General features: G+C 39.7%; 1 protein-coding gene across 3 annotated transcripts in view; it reads left to right on the top strand.

Moving 5' to 3' along the window:
- Positions 1–25840, top strand: part of PRUNE1 (prune exopolyphosphatase 1) — a 54889-nt gene extending 29049 nt beyond the window's left edge. Inside the window, exons 2-9 of one of the 3 annotated variants that reach the window (XM_036766497.1) lie at positions 3179–3330; positions 4791–4883; positions 5321–5523; positions 6420–6601; positions 7160–7318; positions 8177–8271; positions 22157–22315; positions 23539–25840. In XM_036766497.1, the coding sequence (XP_036622392.1) occupies positions 3238–3330; positions 4791–4883; positions 5321–5523; positions 6420–6601; positions 7160–7318; positions 8177–8271; positions 22157–22315; positions 23539–23970 (1416 nt within the window). In that variant the 5' untranslated portion in view covers positions 3179–3237 and the 3' untranslated portion in view covers positions 23971–25840. Of the gene's footprint in view, positions 1–3178; positions 3331–4790; positions 4884–5320; positions 5524–6416; positions 6602–7159; positions 7319–8176; positions 8272–22156; positions 22316–23538 lie in introns of all 3 variants that reach the window. The other 2 variants (XM_036766496.1, XM_036766498.1) reach the window with 2 other exon arrangements.
- The last annotated feature ends 200 nt before the right edge of the window (positions 25841–26040 follow it).

Raw genomic sequence — 26040 nt, 5'->3', positions numbered from 1 at the left:
AATCTAACCCAGATACAAGGGACAAGGAAAAACTAATTGAGCCAATAACAATTCTTAAGAACACTTTTATCCTTATTTGGCGAGGACACAGTTCAGGTGATTTTAGTTACTCGAAATTTAGGCCTAGCTGTCAGTCAGAAGCCCTGAGCCATGCAGAAAGGTCCCCACCCCCATTCATACCACCTAACTCACAGAAAGGCAGAGATCCAGATTCCATGAGAGGCCTTCACCACTCAAACATAAGTCCCTCATATCATCCATTGATTATTGGACATTTCAAACTGAATGGCCTAGAGATATCTCATACTCTTCGTGTCCAAAAGTGAACTCATTGTAATTCCTTTTTCCCCTCTTCCTTAATTCCCTATTTTTGTTTGTGGCACTACAAGCTTTCCAGTCTCCCAGGTTTTTAACCTTTTCATTATCCTCAGTCATTTACTTTTCTCTTCCCATATGTCCAGTCCACTACCAAATGGTGTTTCTCAGTGCACATCTCTGGCATCATCCTTCTTCTCTACTTGAACCAGGCCCTCATCACTTCTTACATAGATTACTTTAACCTACTCTTCGTTGGTCTCCCTTCTCCATCTTTCCCCATTCCTATCCATCCTACACATTGCAGCCAGAGCAATTTATCTTAAGGGCACATCTGACCACATGATTCCCCTATTCATTTAACTCCTGTGGCTCCCTTCTGCCCCTAGGACAAAATATTAACTCCTCTGTTTAGCTTTTTAGACCTTTTACAAACTGACTGCAACCTGTCTTTACAGTTTTCATAGACATTACTCTTCTCCCTGCACTCTCTAGTCCAGTCCAACTCACTTTTCTGTGACTCACACAAGACATTCACTCCGTTGCCTGTCTTCTACCTTTGTACTGGCTATCCCTTATGCCTGAAATGTATTCTCTCCTTACCTCCACTTCATAGAATCCTTATATTGCTTTAAGATGCAGCTCAAGTACCACATTCTTTTTTCTTTTCATTTCTACATACAGTGTGGCATACATACAGGAGAGGATTGTATATGAAATTTCAAATTTCCTTTATGCAGAGCTTGAGTTCTTTTAAACCATATAATAAATTCAACATGAAACTTTGCTTGTTTGGGATTCCTTCTGTTCTCTTATCAACTTTTAGTTGGTGGGGGGAGGTGGGGGAATCCTATTCCTATCCTTTCTCTTTGTTCTACCTGTCCCTCCCTTTAAAAAAAAAAAAACTAAAACAAAACCATTGTAACAAATGTGCATAGTCAAACAAAGCAAATTCCCATACTCACCATATATAAAAACGTTTGTCCTACTGTATACTTAGTCTCTCAGCTTTCTGGAGGTGGGGTAGCATGCTTCCTCATCAGTTAAGTCTTTTGAAGTTTTTGCTTTTTACAGTGTTGTTATTTTATAAATTATTCTCCTGGTTCTGCTTATTTCAGTCTGCATCAGTTCATAACTGATAACAAGAAATCTCAGGTTTCTCTAAAACCATTCCTTTTGTCATTTCTGACAACACAATAATATTCCATTATATTCACATGTCACAGTTTGTTCAGTCATTCCCCAACCAATGTCCACTCGGAGTTTTCAGTTTTTTTCAAGCCTTCTACATGAAACCTTTCCTGATCCTTCCCCAATTGCCAGTGCCCTCACTCCCAAACCACTTTGTATTTAATTACTTTATATGTATTTGTATATATCCACTTTACATTTATGTTGTATATATTTATATTTGAACTTGTATGCCTTGTGAGTAGGGATTGTTTCTTTCACTTGTATCCCAAGGACCTGGGAGAATACCTTGAACATAGTGTGTAGTTAATAAAACGTTCATTGTTTGAACAATTGAAAAGGAAGAGTTAGAGAGGATCCTACTAAGGATCGGGACTTAGGAGGCTGAGTAAATGCTGGTGCTGCTGCCAGATATAATTGAGTCAGAAGGAGCAGGTTTGGGAAGACAGAGATGGGTATGAGGAGAGGCATAAACATAAAGGAAGCACTCCCTGTGAAAGGGAATCTAGTGCTTTGGGAGGTAGAAGGAGGACCTGGAGAGTGGGAAGTCTCTGAAACCCTGGGGAAGAGTGGGTTGTCTCTCCTTGCCAAAAGCTGCTGAGGTCAAATGAAGAGGATTGAAAAAAGAGCTTTGGAACTGAATAATCATTGGTAACTTTTTTTTAACATGTGGTTTCATTGATATAAATCACTCCCAGTGAGGAAACTCCCTCCATCTATACATATCCCCCCAGTTCAACAGTTTATAGTCCTGAGAAGTTAAATGACTTGCCAAAGTAACAGCATTGGTCACTTTTAAGAAAGCCATTTCCATAGAGTAGTGGAGGATTAAGAAGGGAGGGGATCTTGAGGAAGTGACGGTATTGATTTTAGAATACTTTGTCCAAAAGTATTTCATTTTTGTGAAGAGAAGGGGTGTTGAGGGGGGTGGGGGTGGGGGTGGTGGCTGGAGCTAGATTGTATAGAAGGGTCAAAGGAAGGATCCTCCACCTTCTCTCCCCCCCCCACCCCCCAGTAATTAGGGAGATGAGCATTTTTATAGGGAGATGGGATGGAGCCAGTAAATAAGAAGAGATTGAAGATGTAGGAGAGGAAGGTTGGGAAGAAGAAGAGAGGTTTTAAGAAGAATAAGCTTCAGCAAAGGAATAGGTGTGCCTATGTGTAGAGAGGGAAGGAGAAGAAAATGGGTAAGGATTCTGAACACTTGTCCTCAATCTCCTTAGTATAGCATCTGCTCCAAATGTGGTGGTTTGGGATGTGGTTGTGGTTTTGAAGAGAGAAGAAAAAGTTTGAGACAGTCACTGTGGGGAATGACATGGATTCATTAAGGAAATTGGAGGTTAACCTGGAGATGCTGTCAGCTCAGATTAGGAAGAGGCTCATATAATCAGTATTATTGTTATATCTATTCTTTTTCTTGTTTCCCTGTCTGTGAAATGGACGTATCATCAAAATACTGGCCACCTACTTCATAGGGTTGTTATGAATATCAGATATGTTTAAGAAGGTGGAAATCTTTTTTTTTTAAGTTAAAAGTCTCAACTTGATTTTAATAAAAATAAGAGCAACATTTTTATAGCACTTACTATGTACCAGGCACTGTGCTCAAGCAAGGTGAGTTACTGACGGAAAAATAGGAATGGACATCATCCCTCATTTTCTCCTATTACAGATCTGTTGGAGAGGTGACCCTTCTCCGTGCCAAGGCCAACTTCTCTACACGTACCCCTGATGTCATTATGTTGGAGTTTAGGGGTGCTGGGACCCCAGAGTACAGGCGGGTCCGGCCTGAATGGATTCAACTCATGCTTTCTTTCAGCCAAAGTAAAACATAGCTTATTAAAGATCCACCATGTTGGGTAGACCCTTGAGGAATCTGAACATTTTTCAATATAAGTTAGCCAGACTGAATCTGAGCACCTTAATGGAGGCTGCTGTGGGAGGGATCTAGGGTTGGCCAAGTAGTCTAGGGAAGAAGGGGTGTAGGGAGGATCTTGATGGTAGTGGGCCAGTAGGCTGGAGTGACTAGAGGTCAGAAGCCAGGGATCAAGAGAATGAGTTTTGATAGAATCAAGGGTGGGAAGTAGCATAAGGCAATCCAGAGATAACAGACAATGGAGGGCTAGGCTAGGTTAAGGGTAACAGGGAACTGGGCATAGTGATAATGAAAGGCTGGGAAGATTCTAGGAGAGTTCCAGGGGGTTCCCAGAGCCTGTACCCTGTCAATATGATCCAACTTAAGGACCTCTTGGCCTGGCCATCTATCTTGCTACCTATCCTTAGGATTTCCAAGTCATTTTTTTTAAAATTTTTATTCATTTTTAATTTAAATACAAAAAAATCCCAAAAATATCCATATATACAGCATAATATAAGAGGAGTCAACATAAAACCATGAATTTCCATTTTACACGGTTTACTTTTTTTTAAATTATGTAATAAATATTAAATATCATTTTCAAAGCTACTCTGCTTTTCTGTGCTTTCTTCTAATTTTTCTTTTGTTCTCTTCTGTGTACTTTTTATTTTTTTTCTCCCTCCCTGGCCTATCTTAGCAAAGGCTACCATTAAACACAAACGTTTATAGAAATAATTTGTGGTAGATTTGGAATTAGTTGGTCTTTTAATGTTGGCTGGAATTCACTTGTAAATCCATCTGATCCTCATGCTTTTTTTTAGGAAGCTCATTTATGGCCTGTTTAATTTCTTTTTCTAAAAACAGATTTATTTAGATATTCTATTTCCTCTTCTGTTAATCACACAATTTATATTTTTGTAAATATTTTTACATTTCACTTAAATTGTTAAATTTATTGGCATATAATTGCATGAAATAACTCCTTATAATTACTTTGATTTCATCTTCACTAATGGTATATTCACTTGCATTTTTTAATACTAGTGATTTAGCTTTCTTCTCTCTTTTTAAAATTATATTAACTAATAGTTTATCTGTTTTGTTGGGGTTTTTTTTTTAAATAAAACCAACTCCTGGTTTTATTAATTGAGTGGTTTTCTTATACTCAGCACTTTGATTTTTAAGATTTCCAATTTACTGTTTAATTGGGGATTTTTAATTTGATCTTTTTCTAGTTTTCTTCTTTGCATGCCCAGTTCATTGGCCTGTTCTTTTCTGTTTTATTGATAGAAGCATTAGAGATAGAAATTTTTCTCTGATTACTCCTTTTGCTTCATCCCGTAGGCTTTGCTAGATGGTTGAAATCTTAGACTTTTCATAGTTCTGCTTTCCTCTCTCTTCCTAACCACCTCCTTTCTCTTTTCAGGAATCCGGACCTCTTCATGTTGTATTGGGAAATGAGGCCTGTGACTTGGACTCTATGGTGTCTGCTCTCACTCTGGCCTTCTACCTGGAAAATGTGAGTGCCTGGGGTGGGGTCGTTTGCCTCACTTTGTAGTGTAGTCTTCCTAATTCCTAATTCAGCTTTCCACTTATCTAGGCACTTTGATTCCATTTCTCCAGGCTTCTTCATACTAATAATTGTCTTTTCCCTCTAGTACTTAGACTTCAAAGTTATCTATCATTTCATTGATTTTCACATCCTTACTATTTAGAAGGATGGTATTTTCAAATATATAAACAAGCACAGAAATGTTTATGACTTAAAATTCACATTATGACTGATGTTATAAGTGAGGTCCCAACCTGAGGTTGTGTCAGGCTGCTTTGCCCTCTTTCATTCTGTGTGTGTGTGTGTGTGTATGTGTATGTTGCCTTGTAGCCAAGAGATGGGCCATCTTTCTCTTCCCCCATCTACTCTTAATACACCAAATTCCTTTTCACCTTTCTATCCAGACATCTGAGTCCAAGGCAGCCTTTGTGCCAGTTTTAAATATCCCACGCTCTGAGCTAGCTCTGAGAGGCGATAATGTCTTTCTGCTTTCGGAACTTAACATCCCAGAGTCTTCCTTGATATTCCGTGATGAAATTGACCTTTATGCTTTGCACCAGACTGGACAACTTACCCTTACCCTTGTTGATCATCATATCCTGCCAAGGTAAGTGTAACAATTACTAATTATCAGTATTTAGCAAGTGTCCCTCCTGTGTGCAGAGCATATAGCCATACTGAAAGACACAGAATCTTCAAAAGAGGTTCCCAGTTTAATAGTTGAAGATGGGTGACACACTAGTAATAACTAAAAAATAAAAAGTAATCTCTCAAAAATCCTTGCTACTACAATAAGTAGTGTCATGGATAATCCAAAATAGTTAATAATCCATACATTTTTGCTTGGTTTTGGTGCATTTTTATAGTAATGCTTAATATTACTATCATAGTAGCCAATGGATATTGTCCTTGTAGCTTTGCTTTTGAAAAGAGATCAGAAAATTCCTGTATAAAGGCATATGACTTCTTGGTTACCTTTGAGTAAAATCTTACAGTAGATTTCTAGAAATATTTTGGTAGTGTTTGTTTTTACTTTATACTAATGATCCCATTCCTAATTTTCTACTGGAAAAATTGTCATAATACATAAACATATCTTCCTAATTATGTTTGGCTCAAACTAACATTAAAATAAGTCTTGCATTTCTCGAGCACACACTTGAACTGGTAACTAGATTTTGGAGGGAGACATCCCAGAAAACATGCTGAGTGGCAGAGAGAAGACAGTTTGGAAATTAATACTTACTTCAGATAGTATATAAGATATGTAATCCACTCATGTGATTGAGAGGTGACTACAGCTATCAAAAGAGTCGTACAAGTGAACTGAGGGAGAGCATGATGGTTGAACTGATGATCTGGAGAAGGGCTAACTTAAGGGCTAGCTTAAGAGTTCCCTAAGGACTTCTATAATGACTTGTTGTGAGATCCATAGATTAGTAGGGGCAATTGGAGTTTTCTCCCAAATCCCTATTTTTTTCTCTCCCCTACCCCTCACAGCAGTGATGCAGTTCTAGAGAAGGCTGTAACAGAGGTATTGGACCACCGGCCCTTGGAACAACAACACCTCCCTCCCTGCCAAGTGACAGCAGAGCTGGTGGGGTCCTGTGCCACTCTGGTAGCTGAGAGAATCCTTCAGGGGAAGCCAGAAATCTTGGACTGGCAAACTGCAGCACTTCTGCATGGTGAGCGGAATGTTGGGGAGGGAATGATTGAATCTTTTTCAAGTCATCACAGTACAGACTAAAGGGCTTTTCCCCCTTTGCTCATTGAGGTTATTCTATAATACAGTTCAGTATTTGCCTGAAGGCTTATGGGGTGATTTTCATTTTGGATATTTGTGGGGAGGAAGACTGAAGGGAACAGTGGTAACCTGCACCTTTGCAAGCTGTTTAGTAGCCCAACATTACTGGTGTTTGCCTGTTTTGCTTTGGGGAGTCTCATCTATCCTTGCCTGTGATAAAAGTTTTCCAAGCCTGAAACAGCTTTGCTTCTTTTTATTGCCACTTCAACCTCAAGGTTTTTTTTCCCTTTCTGCTTTCCTGGGATTTTGATAACTAATCTTCATTCTTAGTTTACAAGTGAAGGAGGAAATAAAGTGAATGAAGTGCTTCCCAGGCCTTTTTCCCCCAGTGAATTTACTCCACTCTTTCCAATGATGTGTGTTTAGTTAGTTTGGAGGAAGTGTTTGGGGTAGTGTGTGAGGGCAGAATTTCAGGTATCTTTACTCCTCTTTCCCATAGGGACTATAATCTTAGATTGTGTCAACATGGCTCCTGAAGCTGGCAAGGTCACTCCAAAGGATTCTAAATATGTGGCACAGCTAGAAGCCCACTTTCCCGACCTGCCTAGTAGGAGCAACATCTTTGAGTCCCTGCAGAAGTCAAAGTTTGATGTATCAGGTATGAAACATTAAACCAACTTTCCTTCTTAGCATAGTAGGTGGGCAAACCAGTGGGAAACTCTTGTACTTCCTTTGTTCTTGAACACTGTAGTCATGGTTTGGGGCAGTTGAGAAGTAGGAGAGATAGTTTGGGCTATAAATATGGGGTAAACATAAGCCAGAAAGAAACCAGGATTTGAATGAGACTGATTATTTAATTAGTCTATAAGGAATATTTGTCCAGCAGCTAGATGTATTCTTGGTATCTGTGGTAACATAGTGTCTTGGCTTGTGTGGATTTGGGAGAGTCTGTATTAAGAGACATATTCTCTTCACTCAGGAGCTCCCTGTCTAATCAGGGAAACAGAACATAGATTTTAAAGCAAGTAAATCATGTATTAACTGAGTTCATAGGTACTGAGATAAAATACCAAGTGATGGAGGGATTGGAGTCAGTATACAGGGAGGGAATAGAACCAAATTTGGGTATCTGCCTATAATCCAAGGGAAGGATAGGGTTAATGTTTCTGGGATATGAAATTCTGTGAGCCTAGCCATTTACTAGTGTGCCCCCATTCCTTAGACTTTTTTTTTTTTTTAATTTTGAGATCATTTGTTTAGATTCTGCCCAAACTGTTACAATCTGTATTTTTCTTTTTGCAGTGTTAACATTAGAGGTAACCAAATTTGTTTTATGCCATTTGGGGATGATTTTTTTTTGTTTATCTTGCCCATTCACTCTCATGGTACAGTCCCTTTAAACCTTCTCAGTAGTCCTAGTCCTTTATTAGACTAAGGTTTCTTGGCCTCTGAGCCCTCTACTTTTCCTTTAGCTCCTTCATTTCCTATCTTCACCCTTTGCCTGTCCACTTTCCAGGGCTGACTACAGAGCAGATGCTGAGAAAAGATTTGAAGACAATCTCTGGGGATGGTACCATGCTGGCCATGAGTGCAATATACATGGATTTGGAGGTAAAAGCCAGGTATAAGGGCATTTACTCAGAATAGGTATGGTGGAGATGAACCAATGCTTTATGTATCCTTCCCCTGAAATCTCAAATTACATTTGATGTATTGATGATAGTGTTAGAGAATCATACAAAGTTAACACTAAAAGAGACCTTAGAAATCATTTAGTTTAACCATCTCATTTTATGAATTCTTAATTAGTCTGTGACTCAAGGTCAGTTAGCAATCCTGTTATTGGAGGACTGCTTATTTCGTGCCCATAGGTCACCAGCGGAAATATGTCACAGACTATTTACATTCACCATTTATCCCTCCTTTGTTCTTTGGATGATCTGAAATTTTGATTCTTCAGAAAGTATGGTGTTCTAAGATTAGCAACTACACAATGTCAGTGGAAGAAATTTCAGTTAAAAAAGGGTGGGTTTTTGTGCCAAGGAACAGCTTAGGCTCATAAGGACTACAGTAGAGGAGAGGAGGTGAAAAGACAGGCACCTTCCCTTTGTCCCTAGTGTCTCCTGCATGACATCCAGCCCCAGTGGGAGTGGGAAGAGGAGAATTGGGTGCCTTACCACCATATCTCTTGCATGTCCTTACTGGCTTCCAGCCTGCTGTGGGAAGATTAGAAGCTCCATTCCAACCTGTCTTCTGATACAGAAGTGTGAGGAGCAAGTGCCATTCCATCAAATTTCCAGCCTGGTCCCCTGCCTTGGGGAAGTAGAATATCACTATCCATTCTTTTCCATGGTCTTGCTTCCTCACTTAAACTGCCTAATGTTCTAAAAGGGAAGGGAGGGGAAAGGGAATACGCATTTATTAAGCTCCTACCAAGTGTCAGGCGCTGTGTCAGATGCTTTACAAATATTATCTCATTTGATCCTCACAAGAGTAATGGGGGGGTAGGAGCTCTTATTATTCTCATTTTACAGATAAGGAAACTGAGGCAAACAGAGGTTAAGTGACTTGTCCAGGGTCATGAAGCTAGTAAGTATTTGAACATAGATCTTCCTTACTCCAGGCCCAGCTCTCTATCCACCATGCCACCTAGCTGACTCTACCCTTAGGTTATAATATTAACTTTAAAATTCTCCCTGAGATTAACAGACTTCCAACTGGTCATATCTTCTACATCCCAGTGATTCTGAACCCCTGTAGGTTATCATCCAAAACATTCCCTGTTCCTCACTACCCAATTCCTTATTCCCATTCCTCTCAACCCAACCCTATCCCCACCATGTCCCACTGTAAAGCTACCCACCCCTTCCACTGTGTTCTCTGTAATGCCTGCCCCATAGGCAATTAACTTGTGTTCATCTTAAATCTTTTCCTTTCCCACTTCTTCCATCTTCTGGCTCTCGCTGAGACCTGGCTCCCCATAACACAGCCTCTTTGGCCACCCTTTCTAGCACTGGCTGCAATTTTATTCATTCTGCCTCAACTTACTAGTCAAGGTGGGAGAATTGGAATACTTCTTCCCCATTGTTACTTGCAGGTTTCCCCCCACCACCATCTCTCAGTAACCTCTTCCTCCTTGGAAATTTACTTAATCCATATCTATCATCCAATCTAAATCTTGATAATTGTTGTCTACCTCCCTCCACTTCCCTCCCTTTCCTTCCTTTATACTAGGGAACTTCAACATACATATTGATCAACTCTCTCAAATAACCTATCCTTCCAGTTCCTTAACTACCTGATTTCTCATATCCTGTTTCTCCACTTCACCTCACCTACACACAAAGATGACCATATCCTCAATCTTGCCATCACTCACAAATGCAGTGACTCCATGTTTATGAACTCTGAAATTCCCTTATCTGATCACCATCTATTGATTTTCCAACTGTCCCTCTGCCTTTCATTACCAGATTCTTTTCTTTGTCTAGACTGTGACCTTCAGTCCCTTGACCCCTCAATTTTCTTCCAGACCATTATCCCTGCACTAGCCACACTTTCCTTTCCCCATTTTGACCCCTTGGTGAACCAGTTCAACCCTACACTATCTTCTTCTTGAGTTATTCGCCCCCTTTTCATATTGCCAGTCACTCCCACTGTCTACTGCACTTGAGCCCACACATGCGCTGCTGAACGAAGGTGGAAAAAACCATGCAACTCTCCTTATCTTGTGTAACTCAGATACCTTCTGCCATTATCTCCTCCTTCATCCCTGTCTCAAATAAAAGCACAGGGGCAGCTAGGTGGTGAAATGGATAGAGCAGTGGACCTGGAATCAGGAAAACTTGAGTTCAGATCTGGTCTCAGACACTTACTAACTGTGTGACCTTGGGCAAATCACTTTACCCTGTTTGCCTCAGTTTCCTCATGTGTAAAATGGGGATAATAACAGCATCTACCTCCTACAGTTTTTGAGAAGATCAAATGAGATAGTATTTGTAAAGTACTTAATGCAGTCGTTGTGCAGTTGTGTCCAACTCTTCCTGACCCCATTTGGAGTTTTCTTGATGAAGGTAGTGGAGTGCTTTGCCATTTCCTTCTCCAGGTCATTTTACAGATAAAGAACTGAGGCAGACAGGGTTAAGTGACTTGCCCAGGGTCACACAGCTAGGAAGTGTCTGAGGCCACGTTTGAGCTCAGGAAGATGAGTCTGCCTGACTGCAGGCCTGGCGCTCTACCCACTGCTCCACCTAGATGCCCTATTTAACACAATACCTGGCACGTAGGGAGCTTTGTATGTTTGTTAATGGCTGTTGTTGTTATTGCTATCATTATTATTATTATTACTACTACTACTACTACTACTACTACTCCATGAAGAGGCAGCCCTTCTCTTTGCCAAGAAAACCTCCTCTCTATGTCCACGTGATCCTTCCATCGCTCTCCTCTGGCAGATTCCCTCTTTTATCATTTCCCACTCTCTCACTCCTCTTTAGCCACTCCTTGTCTACTGACTGGCTTCCCTATTGTCTACAAACATGCCCATGTCTCCTCACCTGATCCTCCCATTCCCTCGAAAGTCCCAAATCTCTCCTGCCTTTTGGGCCCAACTCCTTGAGAAAGCAATCTACAATAGATGTCTCCACTTCCTCTGCTCTCACTCTCTTCAGTAGGGCTTCCCACCTCATCAGTCAACTGAAACTGCTCTCACCAAGATGACTACTGGCCTTTTCTCAGTCTTCATTCTCTTTGATCTCTCTACAGCCTTTGATGCTGTTGATGATCCTGTTCTCCTTTATACTGTCTTCTCTGTAGGTTTTCAGGACACCCTTCTTTCATGGTTCTCCTCCTCCCTATCTGACTGTACCTTCCCTGTCTGCTGAAGCTTCATCCATGTCACTTCTAGCTATGGTTGTTCCACAGGGCTCTGTCCTGGGCCCTCTTCTCTCCTCTTTCTGTACTAATTCACTTGATGATCTCATTGGCTCCCATGGATTCATTTTAATCCCTTAGCTAATAATTCTCACAACCTACCTATCCTGCCTCTATCTCTCTGCTAATCTCCAGTCTCACGTCTGCAGCTGCCTCTTAGATATCTCTTCACTGGATGCTTGTAGAGATCTTAAACTCTCATTATCTTCCCCCATAAACCCTGCCCTCTTCTACTTTCCCTATTACTATAGATGGCAACACTGTCATCCCATCCCAGTTAATCCTCCATTCAGCCATTAAAATGATTTTCCTAAATCACAGATCTGATGGTGTTAAACACTTCCATCTCCCACTCAGTAAACTCCAGTGGCTTCTTTCTGCCCTCAGAATCAAAAACTAAGAGCTGGTTTTATGAAAAAAACAAAACAATAAAATTGATAAAATCTTTGGTAAATTTGATTGAAAAAAAGAATGAAGAAAACCAAATTACCAGAATGAAAAGGGTGAATTTACCTCCAATGAAGAGGAAATTAAAACAATAATTAGGAATTATTTTGCCCAATCGTATGCCCATAAATTTGACAATCTTAGGAAAATGTATGAATATTTACAGAAATATAAATTGCCCAGATTAACAGAAGAGGAAGTAAAATACTTAAATAATCCCATCTCAGAAAAAGAAATTGAAAAAGCCATCAATGAACTCCCTAGGAAAAACTCTCCAGAGCCAGATGGATTTACAAGCAAACTCTTATCAAAACATTTAAAGAACAGTTAATTACAATACTTTATAGACTATTTGGGAAAGGTGAAGGAGTCCTACCAAATTCTTTTTATGGCACAAACATGGTACTGATACCTAAACCAGAGAGAGTCAAAATAGAGAAAGAAAATTATAGACCAATTTCCCTAATGAATATAGATGCAAAAGTTTTAAATAAAATATTAGGAAAAAGATTACAGCAACTTATCTCAAGAATAGTACACTATGACCAGGTAGGATTTATTCCAGGAATGCAAGGCTGATTCAATATTAGGAAAACTATCAGCATAATTGATAATATCAACAACAAAACTAGTAGAAACCATATGATTATCTCAATAGATGCAAAAAAAGGCTTTGACAAAATACAACACCCATTGCTATTAAAAACACTATAGGGCATAGGAATAAATGGAACCTTCCTTAAAATGATCAATAGCATCTACCTAAAACTATCAGCAAGCATTATATGTAATGAGGATAAGCTAGATGCATTTCCAGTAAGATTGATGGTGAAACAAGGATGTCACTTAATCACCACTGTTGTTCAGTGTGGTACTAGAAATGTTAGCTTTAGCAATAAGAGAAGAAAAAGAAATTGAAGGAATTAGAAGAGGCAGAGAAGAACCTATGTTATCACTCTTTGAAGATGATATGATGATATACTTAGAGACTCCTAGAAAATCGTATTCAAAGCCCTTTGTAACCTGGCCTTCTCCTACTTTCCAGTCTTCTTCCACCTAATTCCCTGTCATGTAATCTTCAGTCCGGTGACAATGGTCTCCTAGCTGTCCCATGAACAGGACACTCTGTCTCTCAGTATTTTCTCTGTCCTCCATACCTGGAATGCTCTCCCTCTTCAGTCTCCCCTTCTGACTTCTTGGCTTCCTTTAAGTCTCATCTAAAATCCCGTCTTCTACAGGAAGTGTTTCCAACCTCTCTTAATTCTAGTATCTTCTTTCTCTTAATTATTTCCCATTTATCCTGTATATAGCTTGTTTGTACAGATCTCTTTGCTTCTTGTTGTCTCTCCCATTAGATTGTGAGCTTGAGGGCAGGGACTACGTTTTGCCTTTCTTTGTATTCCTATCACTTAGCATAGTGCCTGGCACATAGTAGGGATCAATAAATATTTATTGATTGGTTGATTTTCTGCACTGTCAGGATGGAAAGGATCTCATGGACTAAAATTCTACAGAGGAAGTCAGCCCAGAAGGAGTAGGAAATTCTCAAGAATGAAATTTTGAAGACACAAAGGGAAATGATACCAATGAACAGAAAAAATAGGAATTCCAACTTAGATTTTATTTTTAAAGATATGTGTAGGAAAGGGAAGGAAGGGCAAATAATTGTGTAAGTATAGAAGTATGGCATAGTGCTGTAGAAAACTGTCAGGAGTGAAAAGGGTCAGAGTAAGCTGAGGTTGGTTGGAAAGGCTAAGGATAATAAGAAAAAGTCAGGGAAAGTTGGAGCTTTTTATGTTTTTGCTATATCGAGGGGGGAAGGCATTAAAGAAGGCCTAGAACTGCTACTTGAGGTGACCAGGACAATGATAACTTATTTCCAAGAAGGCAGAGTAACTCAGTTCCTGTTTTGCATCTGTTTTCTCTTCCAAAGAGAATGACACATGGATGGGAAAGGACAGAACAAAAATACCTTACAGGGAATTGTTACCCAAGATAAGTAATTAGCTAGTAAGAGATCACCTAGATGCTCTGGATGAATTCAAGACACCTGGCTCAAGTGAACTATATTCTTGGGTACAGAAAGAAAAGACAAGTGTGATTGCCAATACAACGTCAGTGGTAATTAAAAGATCATGGAGAATAGGAAAAGTATCACAGAAATGGAGAAGGGTGAATGTCCTAATTTTCAAAAAAGAAAAGTGAATAAAATCTGCAAACTATGGGTCAGTAATTGATTCCTAGGAAAATGCTAGACTATAAAGGTAATGATTAGAAGGTAAAGGTAATAGTGAATATCTGAAAAAGGAAAGCTTCATCAAGAGCAGGATCATACAAAAATATTTATAACAGCTCTTTTTATAGTAGCAAAAAACTGGAAACCAAGGGTAGCCAACTATTGGGAAATGGCTAAACAAATTATGGTATAGGAATGTAATGGCATATTATTGCTCTATAAGACATCACAAAATAGAGAATTTAAAAGAAAACTGGAAAGACTTCTGTGAACTAATACAGAATGAAGTGAGCAAAACCAAGAGAACAGTTTATACAGCAACAATATTATTAAGAAAAACAACTTTGAAAGACTTCAGAACTCTGTTGCAATGACAAACATAATTCCATAGCACCAAAGAGGTGCCTCTGGTGGAGTACCCTTGGATCGGTGGTTGGTCCTGTGCTGTTTATCATTTTAGTTAGTGATTTAGACAAAGACATAGGCAACATACTTACCATGTTTACAGATGACAGAAAACTAAGAGGTAAAGCTAAAACACTTGATAGAATTAGCATCCCAAAAGATTTTAACTGCCTAGAACATTGAGCAAATCTAATAAGATGAAATTTAATAAGGGTAAATGCAAAGTCTTATATTTGGGTTAAAAAAAATTAACTTGTGAGTATAAGATGGAGGAGGTAGGGTTAGCATTTTGAAAAAAGATCTGGGGGGTTTCATTATGCTACCAGTATGGTATGAGCCAACAGTGTAAATATGGCAGCCAAAAAACTAAAGCTAAACATGGCCTTAAGCTGTCTTAAAGAGAGATGTAACTCTAGGCTTTTAGGGAAGAGATTGTTTTCATTGTTGCTTTTATCTCCCAGCATCTAGCACATAGAAGCACTTTGTAGGAGCTTAATAAATATTTATTGAATTGAATAGTTTCTAGTCATGAAAAGGTAATATATTATGCCCTAAGCAGACAATATCTAGAATATTGTGTCTATGTCTGGAAAGACATTGAAGAATGTCTACAAGAAGATCACTAAAATGATAAAGGGCCTTGAATCTATGCCATTTAAAGGTAGGTCCAAGCACAGAAAAGAGAAGTCTTAGGAGCACCATGATCACTGTCTTCAAGCTTTTGAAAATGATGGCATGTAGAAGTGTCAGACTTGCTCTTTTTTCCCCAGAGGGCCTAAGACTATGAGTGGAAGTTGCAAGGATTTAAATATGATGTTATGGGAAACATCACAGGAATTGAATCGATCCAAAAATGGAATGAACTAATTTCAGAGGTGGTGAGGTCCTTCTCACTGAAGGGCTTCAGAAAGAGGCTGTAGTGGGATTTTTTTAGTGGGGTATGAGTCAGGTTCTGAGGGCTTTTCCAATTCTGAAATATTGTTATTCTGTAATTTGTTCTGGTATTGATGACACTGTCTCCCTTTACGAGGTGAAATTCCCTTAACAAGGTCAAAATATTGATAATGTATATATTCAGAGTCTGTCATGGTTGTTCCCATTGACATTACATGTAGGATGATTCAAGTCCTTTTGGTCCACTAGAGCACTTAGACTACAAAAAGTGAGGCTGGAAGAGACAGGGAACAAGACTCTGAGGAATGGTTTAGATGGAAGCTGTTAGGAAACACATGGGCTTACTTCCCAGCTACATGGTCCCTTCTGGGAACCATGTGACTACTAAGAAAAAGGCAACAGTTAAGAATTAAAGAGTTTCTGGACCAAGCCAGTGACTAAAGGATCTTAAGCTGACAACAGTGAAGCAGCAATCTTCAACCAGGGCCAAGAGGGGATCCAGAGCCAAGACATAACAAAAGATAGGACCATGAGGTGATGATGGGAAGGCACAAAATCCAACCCGCCCTTCCGTGGGAGCCATAATACACCTTGGATGTTAACCCAAAGACTTTGTTCCTTGACAGAGAAGGGTAAGGAATCAGGCCTCAATTTCATTGTAGCACTGTTGAGATTGAAGGATAGTATAGGTGGAATTCGATGGTGGAGACAATTGCTGTCTTTTCATGGGACATTCTCAACCTTAGGGTAGGATTCTGTCTGTAGGACTAGCTAGGGCCCTACAGAAGGTGTGACCTACTAGAGAGGGAAGGAAGGTAGATTTGTCTTTTGTATGTTTGTTGAATTAAATAAAGCCTGGCCTATATTTAATATTTTGTTAACCTAAGTATTCACATGAGACCTGAGGGCCATCATATATAAGCCAAATTCTAATGTTTCTGGGGAAACCCTGGTTAAGCACAAAAGCCGCAGACCTACATTGGGAAGTCCCCAAGACTGAAGCTGATCTAGATAAGCCCAGAAGTTCTGGGCCACAGGTTATATTTAGGATAAGCCTGATAAGAGAATACTGTGTTGGAAGAGTCCCTTACTCTGTAGGCAGAGAAGTTTTAGCTGTACTTGGTGAGCAATAAGGAGCCTCTGAAGGTTTTTAAGCAGAAGAATGACAAGACCGGCTCTATACTTTTTAAAGATTATTCTGCATATTTGTTACAAGGATTGTATTCTTATTTTATTCTTTTAAATTGGGATGGAAAGAAAACAGCTGCTTGTTATTAGAAAAATAATTTTTTTTTAAAGGAAAGATTACTCTGTTGGTATCAAGAACAGATTGGAGGGGAAATAAAGTTGTGGCAAGAACTATAAGAGATATAGTATAGCAGTGCAGTTAGATGATACTAAGGGTCTATACTGTGGTGGTAGCAGTGAAAATAGAGGTGAGATAAAGTTCAAGAGATGTTGTAGGGATGGAATTAAGAAGTCTGAAGGTGTGGGGAGAGGAAAGAGTCAAAAAGATAACCATTGACACAAATTATATATTTAAAGAAACTAATAACTGATAGAGAACTTGGTTTGAACATGTTAACTTTGAGGGGACCTCAAACCCAGATGGAGGTGTCTGACAGTTGGAGCTCAGAAGAGAGGTCAAGACAGAGTTTTCTGCACCACCATCTGCATGACTGAAGTAATTGAAGCTGTAGGAGTTACTGAAATTAGCAGGTAAGGTACAAGAAAAGCACATAGAAGAAAAGGATTTAGACCTTTAGGAATACCCACATTTTAAGAGATTTATCAGTGATGGGGAGAAGGAAAATGGGAGAATAATAAATGGTTTAGATGGGGGGGTTAAGAGAAATAGATTTTTTTTGGACTGGGGAGACTTAAAAGTGTTTTTAGGCAGATGGGAAGGTCCCAATTGTGAGGGCAAAGCTGAAAATTCATGAGCGAGTGAGCAGGTTCCAGAGGAAACAGGAATCGGAGCAAGATGAAATTCCTGCTTCCAGTCTGTCCTCCAGTTTATTCCTTGTCATTCCCTACTCAAAAATCTGCAGTGACTCTCTGTGGCTTCTGGGATAAAATGTAAACTCCTTAGCTGGACTTTTAAAGCTTTCTAAAACTGGGCTCCTGCCAGCCTTTCCATACTTCTTTCACATTACTCTCCTGAGTTCCAGCCTAACTGGCCTCCTAGCTATTCCTTGAGGAGGAAAGATAGGAGGTTCACGTCAATCTTCCAGACATTTATGAGGACCCACTACATGCCAGGCTTTGTGCTAAGTATGGGAGATAGAAAGAAAAAATGAAATCATCATGACCCTTAAGGAGCTGATTATTTGCTGGGGTGCATAACATGTACACAAATAAGTGTAGCAAAAGAAAAATTGGGGAGGGAGACTACTAAGAAATGAGATTTTGGTTGGAGGGGTGAATTTTAAGATTGCAATATATTTCTTAGATGGTAAGGCCTAAGTCATGAACATGTTTTTGTGTAGCAGAGGTAGCATAGAGAAGGTTATTGGAATTGAGCAGTTGTGTCATTGGGCTATTAGAGGACTTGTCATCACGAATACTGGATGATAGTAGGGAAGAGGAAAACAAAATACTAATTGAAAAGACAGGAAGAATGACCTAATAAACCCACATAGTCATCGGCCTTTCTGTATATTACTAACAAAGCCCAACAGCAAGAAAAAGAAAGAGAAATTCCATTTTAAGTTACTGTAGACACTATAAAATATTTGGGAGTCTGCCTGCCAAAACACAACCAGGAACTACAAAACACTTTTCACACAAATAAAGTCAGATCTAAATAACTGGAAAAACATCAGATGCTCATGGGTAGGCCCTTCTAATAAAAATGACAATTCTACCTAAATTTTACTTATTCAATGCCGTAATACTAATCAAACAACCAAAAGATTGTTTTGTGGAGCTAGAAAAAATAATAACAAAATTCATCTGGAAGAACAAAAGGTCCAGAATATCAAAGGAATAAATGAAAAGAAATTCTAGGGAAGGTGGCCTAGATACGAGATCTTAAATTACATTATAAAGCAGCAATCATCAAAACTACTTGGTACTGGCTAAGAAATAGAGTGGTAGATCAGTGGAATAGGTTAGGTACACGAGACAGTAGTCAATGACTATGGTAATCTACTGTTTGATAAACCCAAAGACTCCAACTTCTGGGATAAGAACTCACTATTTGGCAAAAACTGCTGGGAAAACTGGAAAATAGTATAGCAGAAACTAGGCAATGACCAACATCTTACAGCACATACCAAAATGAAGTCAAAATGGTACACGAGTTAGATATTAAGGCTGACACTATAAGCAAGCTGGGAGAGCAAAGAATAGTTTACCTGTCAGATTTATGGAGAATGGAAAAATTTATGACCAAACAAGAGATAGAGAACATTATGAAATGCGAAGTGAATAATTTTGATTACATTAAATTGAAAAGTTTTTGCACAAGCAAAGCCAATTGCAACCAAGATTAGGAGGGAAGCAGAAAACTGGGAAAGAATTTTTACAGCCAGTGTCTCTGATAAAGGCCTCATTTCTAAAATATATAGAGAACTGAGTCAAATTTATAAGAATACAAGTCATTCCCCAAATTGATAAATGGTCAAAGGATATGAATAGGCAGTTTTCAGATGAAGACATTAAAGCTATCTATAGTCATATTGAAAAAATGCACTCCCCCCCCCCAAAAAAAAGCGGGGCAGCTAGGTGGCACAGTGAGTAGAGCACCAGCCCTGGAGTCAGGAGGACCTGAGTTCACATCTGGTCTCAGACACTTGACACACTTACTAGCTGTGTGACCTTGGGCAAGTCACTTAACCCCAGTTGCCCTGCCTTCCCCCTCAAAAAAAGGGGGGGGAAAATGCTCTACATCACTGTTGTTTAGAGAAATGCAAATCAAAACAACCCTGAGTTACCACATCACACTTATCAGATTGGTTAACAGGACAAAACAAAAAATTGTAAGTGCTGGAGAGGATGTGGGAAAATTGGAACACTAATGCTTTGTTGGTGGAGTTGTGAACTGATCCAACCATTCTGAAGAATAATTTGGAACTGTGCCTAAAGGGCTATAAAAATATGCATACCCTTTGACCCAGCAATACTACTTTTAGGTCTGTATCCTAAAGAGGTCATCCAGAAATATTTATAGCAGCTCTTTTTGTGGTGGCAAAGAATTAGAAATTGAGGGGATGCCCATCAGCTGGGAAATGGCTGAACAAGTTGTGGTATATGAATGTCATGGAATACCGTTGTGCTGTAAGAAATGATGAACAGGCAGACTTCAGAAAAACCTAGAAAGACTTGAACAACTGATACTGACTGAAGTGAACAGAACCAGGAGAACATTGTGGCAATGTAGGATGACTGACTTTGATAGACTTATCTCTTCTTTGCAATGCAAGGATCTAAGACAACTCCAAAGGGCTCATGATGGAAAATGCTGTCCACATCCAGAAAACAAACTGTGGAGTCTGAATACAGATTGAAGCATGTTATTTGCTCTCTTTTTTTGCTTTTTTGTTTGTTTCTTCTTTCTTGTGGTTTCTCCCGTTGGTTCTAATTCTTCTTTACACTATGACTAATATAAAAATAGGTTCAATATGAATTGAATGTAGAGCCTATATCAAATTACATGCTGTCTTGGGGTGGGTGGAGGGGAAAGACGGGGAGAAAGTTTGGAATTCAGTCTTATGGAACTGAATGTTGAAAACTAAAAATAAATAAAATTAAAAAAAAAAACTAAAAAAAACAGAATGACTTAGAGGTCCTAGATGATAGATGGAGAAACAGATGGAGAAGGAGAGAGATGGCTAGATAGATGCACAGAGAGACAGACACAGCATGTATCATGTGCCTACTGTATGCCAAGCACTGTTAAGCCCTAAGGGTATAAAAAACAACCAAATGTGACAATCTTTACCATAAAGGAGCTTACAACACATGAAGGGGAGCTAAAAAGTACTTATGCATGGGGGTAAGGTGGCATGTGAGTAGAAGAAGTCTTGAGAGTGAGTCTAGGTGTGACAGTGTGGAGTCTTTCCCAGTACGGTGTTCCTGGAAAAGGAGTCACCAACCAAGAGAGGAGGTCCTGAGGGGGAAATTTTTCCATGATGACAGGGCAGCAAGTGAGGAGAAGAAGAGGTCCCAAGAGTGACTCTAGGCCTGAGTTGTAGCAACCGCTTTCACAGACTTCCAAAGAAGAAAGACCATTGAGGGATGTGATAGAATAGTGATCTAGAAGTGGTTATAGGGAACACAAAGCTTCTTCCTAGAGTTGTGATTTGGATGAGTAGGAGAAGGAATGACCACTAGGGGAGAGGATAGTAAGGCTTGTAATGTCTTCAGGAGAGACCTGGATTTCCATTCAGGTGAAGAAGTAGAAAGAATACTTTTTGAAAAGTTTGAGGATGTAGAAGAGTTTATTGATGATGGAGCAGGGATTCCAAAGGATTCCCAATGGTTCATAGGTGAACCAAGTCAAGCGGGACTGTAGAAGATGATTAGTGATTAGAATATAGATTAAGATTTAGGAGAAGCTTGCAACTTGTTCCAAGGCTTTATGATCAGGATTGGAGAGATAGTACAATAGGAATTAATTTGGGGTGGCATGTGCCCTTTGGCAGAACCTAACCATTAGAGAATTTACAGTTAACCAGGCTCAGAGTTTGAAAATTTATGACTCCATCAGGTTTCCCCTCCAGGTACTCCTCTGTTTATAGAACAGTTGGGCCTTCCTAGTGTTAGCTAGGACAGTTAAAGGGCTGCTGAGTGGATGAGTAGCCTCCATGGGGTAATTCCTCCAGGTTTGTTTCATACCATCAATCCAGGCATAAATTAATAACAACATGGTAATGACTGAACAATGAAATTGTGGTATTTCAATCTATTGAGCCACTAAAAATATTGTCAAGAATTACATTGATATAAGAAATACCAAGAAGTGTGAAAAGACAAGAATTGATGTAAAGAATTATAAGAACAAAGTACATATTGACAACTATGTAAAAAATAACAGTAACAAAATTTTAAGTATACATATACAAAAAAGATCAGATGGGGAAATAGTGTTACATTATTATAGTTATATTTATTTTAATTATTCAGGTGGTGTTTTATTTGTATTTTTATTCCATCTTTATTCGTTCATTTGTAGTAAGACTTAAATTTTCATTTAAAAAACTTTAAAATGTGAATGAAGATCATGAATTTGCAGAGAATAAGTGGGGAAATATTTCTCTTGTCCTGTGTCTGTCCTTTACTTTGTGTGCATTATTATTATTTTTCTATTTGTACTTAAGCACCTACAAGATGAGGAACTGTGACTGTAAGATTTTAAAAGCTTATTGGAGACAGAAACTCTTATATTTCTTTTGTATTCTCAACTGCACTTCACATGGTGTTACATGCATAATAAGATACGTAATGGGTAGAGTCAATAAATATTTGAACATATTAGGTAAATTTCTTTGTACATTAGCATGCTACATGAAACCATGAGCTTTTTATTGGTGAGTGCCCCTATAGTTCTTACACCTCCCTTCCCTTTTTTTTTCCCAGGTCTTCCTTCAGAGATCCAACCTCACAGCAGAGCTAGATGCCTTCTGCCAAGCTCGTGGCTACGATGCCCTTGTAGCAATGACTATCACTTTCACCCCTCATAATGAGCCAGTGAGGCATCTGGTTGTTTTCTGTCCTAGCATGGACCTCCAAAGTATGGTGAGTCCATAGCCCATCAATCTAACTTCTCTCTGACCGCAGGGCTGGGAACTCTTTTGGCAGCTCTCCTCCACCCTGAGTTGGTCCTGTGTGACACGTTGATATAGATCCTGATTTTTTGTTTGGAATGTTACAGAGTTTATCCTTATCCTGGCTGTTGGTGGCAGGAGAGGTTACAGTAGAAACATGAATCATAGTCTCTGCCTTCAAGGAACTTTAAATCTAGAATAGAGCTATTCTAAGTTGATGATCGGTTCTGCATTCTCTCTACTTAGCCATGTCCACCAAAGTATCTCCCCATTCAGATCTCCACTGCTCCTTTCTATACCTGATTCTATCCAATCCCCTGTAAAATTCAGGTGAATTCTCCCACCATGAAAGAATTAATTGGATTATGAATTATTGTTTGATATTCTTATAGAAAGGATTGTGAGAGGGTGGACTTGGCCCCTTTCCCAATCTTGTTGTTAACTATCTGGCTCCATCTGCCCCTTTTCTCACCTCTTGATGGTTACTGATTAACTCAGTGAAAAATTTGAAGATAGAAAGGCAAAGGGATTCCTAGGGCCACGTGAGATGCCAAGGACTTATCTAATCATAACCAGGCACTTTTATTCACTTAAATAAGTTATATCTATCCTTTCCTCTGTCCTTTTCTCTACCCTACTCCCAGCTGCCCAGGCTGGACAATTTGATTCAGTCTTAGACTAGGCAGAGGGTATTAAGGGAAGCAGGAAACATCCTTCATTTCCTTTACTATTACTGAGTCCAAGACCCTTCTGTCTCCTTTCTCAGATGGTACTAGGGGTGGGGAATCTGTGGCCTCAAGGCCACGTGTGACCTTCTAGGTCCTTGGGTGCAGCCTTTTGACTGAGTCCAAGTTTTACAAAACAAATCCTTTTATCGAGGGGACCTAGAGGGTCACATGTGGCCTTGAGACCTAACGTTCCCTACCCCTGTACCATATATCCTCTGGATTGCCTCTCTTGGGAGGCTGGTTTTCATTCTTCTCAATCTGCTCTACCATATCCTCCTTCCCTTGCATTTGATTGTTTATCCCAATGTTTTCCCTTCATTCTCCCAGTAAGTGCTTCTCTCTCCACAGCTAGGGACAGGGGTAATATCTCAAGCATGAAATTACCGCCTTTGTCTTTAGGATGAGACTATTTTAGGAGTTTGGCTTAGGAGGTAAAATTCATTCATTATTATCTCTTCTACCTCAGATCTGTGGAGCCTTGGAATATTCCCGATCGCCACCTCTGAATCTGACTCCAGCCCCATCCCCCCACCCTAACCTCAGGGCCTATTTCCAAGGAAATGTTCATGCTTCCAGAAAGAAAGTTCTCCCCATCCTCAGAGATGCCTTGTGGGGGCATCCTGGTGCCATGAAGACACCTTCAGGGACGCCTGGGCCAGAAGGCTGCTCTCAGGAGCCCATGGATGATGAACTGGACAAAGCCATTAATACCTTGATTCCTGAAATGAGTCGAGATGAGGAGGAACCTGTGCTGCCCCCCACACCTATGAACAGCTTAGTAGATGAGTGCCCTCTGGATCAAGGGCTTCCTAAACTCTCAGCTGAGGCTATCTTTGAGAAATGTAGCCAGATCACAATGGCACGTTCCTCCACCAGTCCCCCCCAGAAGAAGAAGTGACATATGGGGTGGGAATAGGGGGGAAGTTGCAGAACATAGTGGGAGAAGGTGCCCAGCCCAGCTTGAATGCATGATTTGAAATATGTAGGGAATCTCTGTGATTCTCTTTATTGCTCCAGGACCCAGGTATATTATTCACGTGGATATGGAAGGAGATAGAAGTCAAAGATATGATGGCTGTAGGGATGGTTTTCTACCTTCCCTGCCAATTCTCCACGAATCAGCCAATTTTCATTATTGATTAATTCTGGAAATCTGCACTGACCACATTCTTTTATAACCCGGGGTATATGAAAAGGTAGATATTAAGAAGGAGAAGGAAATGGTATTAGGTGAACTCCAGCAATGCCCCTGTCTGAACAAAGACCGGATACCTCCCATCAAACTGAGGGACAAATCCATTTGTTCAGCAAGTGTTTGCATATTCTGTGCTAAGTAGAGCAGAGATGGCTTTGGAAACTTACACAGTTTTCAGCCTATTTATGATACCTAGGATCATAATTTTTCTTTCTGTCACTATTGAGGTGATAGTATTTAACTTGAAAGTTAAATTTCCATTCAGCTGGTTCCATAAAATTAGTTGTGGACTCTCTGGCATTGCAGAGGATTATACTTGAGGCCAGATATTGAGTCTCATTTTTCTGAGCAGGTTACCAGGCTTTAGGGTTCTCCTAGTTCCCTTTTTCAGAGTGCCAGGGGTTCTTAAAGATTTGTATCTGATCACATCTTTGAGAGCTAATCGGTGAATCACTGTCATCTCCGAAAGATACTTTTCTGTCAAAGCAGTAAAACTGAAGCAATGGTTCATTCTCTCTTCGTTTCTCTGCCTCTCTCTGTGTCTATCTGTCTTTGGACTGTCTCTTGTTTCTCTCTTCCCCTACCATCAATTTCTTTTGCCAGTATTTACTCTCTCTTCATATAGGAGAACAAACGGTGTTGTGGAAAGGATTTGACTGAAAGTCAGGAGATTTGACTTCTACTGACTTTGGGTTTTATTTTTATTGATGTCCTTTGTATTTACATCTGAATTTGTATTTACATTTCTGAATATATCCCACCTCAATCTTCTACCCTGTGAACCATCCCTTGTAACAAAGGTTTAAAAAGAAAGAAAACTCAAGTCTTAACTGTGGGACTATGGGTGTCAGTCAACCTTGCTGAGCTTGTTTCCTCCTATATAAAATGAATTCATCTTCATTGAATGATCCCTAAGATTTCTTCCTACTGTAAGTCTTTTATCTGTCTCTCTCTGTTGTTGTCTTCTTTCTCCGTCAGTTTTCACTTGAGGATGTGAAATGGGAACATATTCTCCCTCTCCCTAACTAAGCCCAGCAAGGTCCAGTGTTGCTGAATTGTGTGTTTGTGTGTGTGTGTGAGTGCGTGCGCGTGCGCTCACGTGAGAGAGAGATTAGGCCAAAGGACTCAGCCTCATGTAGCATATACAAGTATATGAATCACCATATTTTAGTGATTTAACTAGGAGCAGCCTTTCACTGACTCGAATGTGTTTGACTCAGCCCTCTGTTCTTCCCCTTTAGTGTCCTCCTATACCCCTCCAACAGGCCTGCTTCCCTTCCACTTCTTTATGTTCCCAGATGACCCAAGAAGGTGCTGCCATTAACTTTACTGAGTATTTAGGTACCTCCTACCCTTTGGCATGGTGTCCCTCAGAGAGAGAGAGAGAGTATACGTGTGTGTGTATGTGTGTGTGTGTGTGGTGTAGGGAGACTGTTTCTTTGAAGGATGTCTGCAGCCATATGAAAGATAAAAGGCAATGGCATAATCACTGAACCAAAGGAATTTGTTTTGTAATTGTGGGGAGTTTTATTTTGCACTTTGTTAAGGCATTAAATGCATTTTTCCTGTCCTGTGTCATTTTGTCTTTTTAAAAAAGAAAACAAACTTTTGCATTCTCTCCTTTTGCCTTCCTCCTATAAACTTCATCCTCTTCCCCCCAGTTCCGCTCTTCAGTATGAATGGTCAGTGGCTTTGTCCCAACACATCTCCAGCTCTCTTTATCTATTCCTAAAATAAACTACGCCATCTTCAGGAGCCTTTTTCTCTGTTGAT

Source organism: Trichosurus vulpecula, chromosome 7 (assembly GCF_011100635.1).
Source record: "Trichosurus vulpecula isolate mTriVul1 chromosome 7, mTriVul1.pri, whole genome shotgun sequence".
Lineage (NCBI taxonomy): Eukaryota > Metazoa > Chordata > Mammalia > Diprotodontia > Phalangeridae > Trichosurus > Trichosurus vulpecula.
Note: the sequence above shows the minus strand (reverse complement) of the source record. Positions and strands in the feature narration are given on the sequence as shown.